The sequence below is a fragment of the Cryptomeria japonica genome, chromosome 3 (genome assembly GCF_030272615.1).
Source record: "Cryptomeria japonica chromosome 3, Sugi_1.0, whole genome shotgun sequence".
NCBI lineage: Eukaryota > Viridiplantae > Streptophyta > Pinopsida > Cupressales > Cupressaceae > Cryptomeria > Cryptomeria japonica.
In genome coordinates, this window is record NC_081407.1 from 266,143,882 (window position 1) to 266,149,881 (window position 6,000).

At 34.3% G+C, this 6,000-nt stretch overlaps 1 protein-coding gene and 1 pseudogene across 1 annotated transcript; both read left to right on the top strand.

The window, feature by feature from the left end:
• The first annotated feature begins 1,228 nt into the window (after positions 1–1,228).
• On the top strand, positions 1,229–2,756 carry LOC131049167 (peroxidase 12-like; annotated as a pseudogene).
• A 2,193-nt stretch (positions 2,757–4,949) lies between these two features.
• LOC131874082 (peroxidase 25-like) lies at positions 4,950–5,482 on the top strand. The gene is made up of 2 exons (XM_059217314.1): positions 4,950–5,198; positions 5,282–5,482. The coding sequence occupies exons 1-2, from the start codon at positions 4,950–4,952 to the stop codon at positions 5,480–5,482; spliced, it is 450 nt and encodes a 149-aa protein (XP_059073297.1).
• Positions 5,483–6,000: the final 518 nt, after the last annotated feature.

A 6,000-nucleotide genomic window follows, 5' to 3' on the forward strand; every position in this document is an offset into this window, starting at 1 on the left:
GAGATACATTAAGAATCCATAAATTGTTATCCATTATTTAAAGAAGAGTGTTAGAGTAAGTCATAACAAAATTTTGTGTATGTTTCAAGAGTCTCAATTTATTGTCACTTGCCTTTTAGTTAATTGTCATTAATATCCAGTTAATAGTCGATCAACTACACTACGCTATTAAAAGTTTTAATTTGCTGTCAAATGATTTAGCAGATTTGTAGGATGCTGTTGACCGCGTGATTTGTAACTTAATATGTAATCTCTGCTTATGAACAAGATATATTATTGAAAATTATTCTACAGAACTTGTAAATTTCTCGAACAACTTTCACGAATTCGTCCAAGTGGACTTGCTAAACGAACAAGATATATTATTGAAAATTATTCTACAGAACTTGTAAATTTCTCGAACAACTTTCACGAATTCGTCCAAGTGGACTTGCTAAACGAGCACTGGCAATGTGAATCGTACCCCCACCGATAATACCGAAGGTGTTTGTGAAGTATGAATGTAAATACTCAATAGATTTAAGTTTCTAATTTTCTTTCCACGCCTTGCTTTTAAGTTTCAGTTTCTCTCCTTCTATTGCATATTATAAACCAGTAAATCAAGAGGTATGTTGAACTTTTCTGCTGTATTGCATTAATCAATTCTCCACCGGCCCCAACGTGCACGTCTCTGTGAGTGACGTTCAAATACTATTTTGCTATGACTTCCGAGCGCGTTATATCTATCATATACATTTTTACCGTATTTTTAATTAGATGAAAACCAAAGTACAGCTTGTTTTTTTATTTTATATTTAATTAATAAATACGATCTAATGTGCATAATCTGGAGCGGGCTTCACCAAATCTGTGACCGACAACGAAACGGATGTCTATTATCAATTTATGAGGTGAATGCTTACGCTATAAAGTAAATTCAATGAAATTTAATGCCAAAAAAATGTAGTGCACGCAAAAGAGGGGGACCCAAGAATTTTGCTGGTCAATGTATTTAGGCCCACAAAAAGATTTTAAAAAAAAGAACAAAGAAATTTGTGGCTGGCTTACGTCTTCTACTGCAAACATGTCAAATTTCCACGTCGTATAATCTATCCGGCTCTTAACGTCAGTACCCCATCACCCTTCCAAGCATTATAAATACACACCTATTAGATATCGAAAAATCCAGATCTGGAAACTGTAATGCACGATATATAGTCGAAAGTGAGGAGCATATTGAAAGAAAACAATGGGAAAGCTGAGCATAACTTCTTGCAGTCTAATTTTTCTGTATATGGTGGGTGCCTATGAGAGCGCTTTCTCTGGAAGGGATTTAAGTCTCCCAACTCCGGTTGACGGCCTTTCATGGACATTTTACAGCACGAGTTGCCCAACGTTGGAGTTAATTGTGAGAGAACGTATAGAGTTTTATCTCAATCAAGATATCACGCAGGCGGCTGGCCTGCTCAGACTGCATTTCCACGACTGCTTCGTCCAGGTATATTCGTATCAAAATTGCCCATTTAAATGTAGTTTTTGAAGTTTCGTCTATGTTAATCGATTTGTGTATGATTTTGACAGGGATGCGATGGTTCAGTTCTGCTGAACGGGACAACAAGCGAGAGGGTGGATCCTCCAAATGTATCATTGCGAGCAATGGCCTTCACTATCATTAATGACATAAAAGCGAGTGTCGAAGCCGCCTGCAGTGGAATCGTGTCATGCGCTGACATCTTGGCTTTGGCTGCTCGTGACTCTGTCAACAAGGTCTGTAACCTCTAATCCCAATCACATTGACTAGCTTAAGCTTTTCAGTTTTTAGAAGGTTATTTTTAACAGAAATATTTGAGTGTGTTTTGAAGGCTGGAGGACCATTCTATCCATTACCGCGAGGGAGAAGAGACAGCCTCAGCTTCGCAAATCTAACAACCGTTCTTGCGAATTTACCTGCACCCAGTTCAAACGTAACTGGTCTTATGAGCGTCTTGTCTCTCAAAGGCTTCACTTTCACGGATCTCGTGGCTCTTTCAGGTACACATTTACATTTATATTAATTCCTATTGAAGATATAAGTTTACCCAAGGATTTTGTTTCTTACAGCATAAGATTTCAGGTGGACATACAATCGGCAGAGGGAACTGCTCGTCCTTCGACAACAGACTGCACAACAGCACGACGGGAGTAAAGCAACAAGATCCCACTCTCGACCAGACATTTGCAAATCAGCTTTACCTCACTTGTCCCACAAACACAACTGTCAACACCACCATTTTGGATATTCGCAGCCCAAATGTGTTTGACAACAAATATTACGTCGACCTTCTGAATAGACAAACGCTCTTCACGTCTGACTAGAGTCTGTACTCCGACAGTCGAACCCGAGACGTGGTAATAGATTTTGTAGTCAATCAAACCTCCTTCTTTGAACAGTTTGTTTTGAGCATGTTGAAGATGGGTCAGCTAGACGTCCTCACCGGAAGCCAAGGAGAGATCCGTGAGAATTGCGAGATTCCAAACCCAACTTCTTCATTTTACTCAGGATATATACTGAATTAAGCTTGGCACATGTCTTCTACTGCAAACATGTCAAATTTCCGCGTTTGAACAAGTCAAAAGATCCCCCTTCTCCCCATTATAAATACATAGCCATTGGAGACTGAAATTTGCAGGCATCAAAACTGTAATTCAGGATATATACTGAATTAAGCTTAACTAGCATTTTGAAAGAAATCTCCATCTTCAATCCTCAAGTTTCCTCCTCTTCGTACTCCACATGAATCCTAGGAAGAAGCAGCTTTTGCTTTTTAAAATAAATGCGGCTCCAAACATGTCTTCACGTGGTGTCCACCATTAAAGTAGACATATGGAATGCTGAGCATAATTGTGGTCCATCAAATAGCTACATAAAGGATAGGGTGGCATGTAATAGTGAGTGTTAACTCATCTAGTGTGATTTCATATCATGCTTTAGTGATTTGCAATGGACAAAGCTTTTTAAAATAATATATTAGTATTTGTATAAGAAAGAAGTATTGTGGTTATTAATAGAAAATTATATAAAAGTTAATATGTTAAAGTGTGTAAATTGTTTTTAACATTTAAATTTTTTATATTATATATTTGCTTATAATCAATAGAAAGAATGATTTGTAACGATTTCAATTTTGAAGAATGTACAATTGATGATATGTTTTGCTTGTATCAAATGAACCTGAAATGAACTTTTTTCTTGTACATTCATTTCATTCCTACACATAGGAAAAAACTTCTTATCACTATTTTTGAAGTTTGCGTGATGATAAAAATAAAAAAAATTATTTAACTATTCATTTAATTCATATACATAAATTTGTGGTGTCTATGTGTAATCATTTCATTTTTAATAAAAATAAAAATAAAACATTTGTGTAATATTTTTATACCAATTTTTATCGTAAAACAATATATTCATCTCAAATCTCTATTCATAGAATACTATAATTTTGAAATAGTTTACCAAATATTATATATTATTTATGATCCAAAGATGTCATAAATTCTAGAATTTTCATTCAAGTAATAGATTTTTCCATCATAAAACTAAACACCCTTATTCAATATATTTAATTTTCTAAATTTATATGTTAATTAGTAAAAAATTTAATCTTAACACTAATAATGATTTTTTTTTTTTAAAGTATAACAACTTTTAGAGGATTAAAAACATGCAGATTGACAACAAAGTAATGAAAAGGGTGACTACATAATTTAGGGTCTTGTTCTTAGCTAGAGTAATGCTAACGAGTGAACAACATGCGATTTGTGATGTTATGTTTCTTGGTTGCTTAGATAATGTATTGTATTCAACTACTCTACTTTTATAGTCTGATACTCTTGAGTTTGCACATGTAGGAAGCTTATGATCAATGATACAAAAGCTTAGAACCTCTGATACTCTTGAGTTTGCACATGTAGGAAGCTTATGATCAATGATACAAAAGCTTAGAACCTCATCAGAGGTTTCCTTACATGAATACAAAATACACATAGCAATTTATTTAGGGAGACCTACAATTTATTTAAGGAGACCTAGTACACAAATCATCCACACCCAATTGATATTTTATTTGATTTGTTTAAAATGCCTTGTAATTTAAAATGAAATACAATAGAAAACCACACCTATAAAAGAAAGCTATAACTTTACATAACCAAGATGGTGTAATTTAAGTAAAAAAAAAATTATAATACTAAAATGAAGTGCATTTATTCCACATTTGGAGTTGCATGTCCTCCACTTATCATTTTCTATAATAGATTAAAGTACTAACTTTATGGCAACCTTATCTCCAATTGGTCAAAACAATCAAGAAATTGAAACATTCATCATCTCGTGTTTGATTTTTGGTTAACTTGCAACCAATAATTTTGTTCAAAAGGGTGAATTTTTTATCTCATACCCAAGAATCTAGTAGTTCTAAAACCTCCATAATTTTAGATCTACTTGTATTTACTCTGAATGGATTGAAGAAAAAGCTATAAGGAGATAGGTTTTTGTTCATCTCACTTTTATTTTTTGTCAATTACATAATATTTTTCTTGCAAAGTTTACACATTTTTTCTTGTTAATATTTTTAACAAAATGATACAATTTGTGTACAGTGTGGAGTTAAGTCACCATTGCTAGGGTTTAGACAAATCTGAAGCAAATACAATTTAACAATTATATGCAGATTCGAATATACAAAGATGAAGAAAAGCACAACACAAAATAACATAGAGATTTAACATAGTTCACCCAAAATGAGCTACATCCACAAAACTATTGGTTCCCAAATCAACAGATCTATAAAATCCTAAAGAGTTAGCCAATTTCTTATCATGAGATTCTAAGTTGAATTTGGTCAATAAACGAGAGAGTGTATACACTTATCTCCCCGATATTTAGCACGATATATAGCCGAAAGTGAGGAGCATATTGAAAGAAAACAATGGGAAAGCTGAGCATAACTTCATTCAGTCTGACTTTTCTTTATATGGTGGGTGCCTACGCGAGCGCTTTCTCTGGAAAGGATTTAAGCCTCCCAACTCCAGTTGACGGTCTTTCGTGGACATTTTACAGCACGAGTTGCCCAACGTTGGAGTTAATCGTGAGAGAACTTATTGAGTTTTATCTGAATCAAGATATCACGCAGGCGGCTGGCCTGCTTAGACTGCATTTCCACGAATGCTTCGTCCAGGTAGATTCATATCAAAATTGCCCATTTAAATGTATTTTTGGGTGTTTCGTCTTTGTTAATCGATTTGTGTATGATTTTGACAGGGATGCGGTGGTTCAGTTCTGTTGAACGGGACAACAAGCGAGAGGTTGGTTCCTCCAAATGTATCATTGCGAGCAATGGCCTTCACTATCATTAATGGCATAAAAGCGAGAGTGGAAGCCGCATGCAGTGGAGTTGTGTCGTGCGCTGACATCTTGGCTTTGGCTTCTTGTGACTCTGTCGACAAGGTCTGTAACCTCTAATCCCAATCACATTGACTAGCTTCAGTTTTTCAGTTTTTAGAAGGTTGTTTTTTACAGAATTTGAGTGTGTTTTGAAGGCTGGAGGACCATTCTATCCATTACCGCTAGGGAGAAGAGACAGCCTCAGCTTCACAAATCTAACACTACTACATAGAGGGGTATTTTAACTGAGTGTCTTAAATTATCGTTTTTAAAAATTGTTTCTATAAAGATAATATAAAACAGAAGTTTTTTTGTCTTTGGAGAGACAATTTCACTTTTGTCTCTTTGGGATTTAAAGACATATTGTCTCTCCAGAGACAATAGTTGGGATTAAAATCATAGACAATAGTTGGAATTAAAATCATATCATCTCTTGAGAGACAATATGTCTTTAGATCTCAACTATTGTCTCTAGAGACAATATAAAAAAATGTATTTAAAAAATAAACAATTTATTTTAAATTTTTTTTGTGTAGTTTTCAATCAAAATGTATTAAAAAATTAAACAATTTCTTTTAAATATTTTTTTGTGTAGG

Coding starts and splice junctions, on each gene's coding strand:
- LOC131874082 (XM_059217314.1), top strand. CDS start 4,950: ATGGGAAAGCTGAGCATAACTTCATTCAGTCTGACTTTTCTTTATATG. Junction 5,199..5,281: donor TCCACGAATGCTTCGTCCAG/GTAGATTCATAT, acceptor TGATTTTGACAG/GGATGCGGTGGTTCAGTTCT.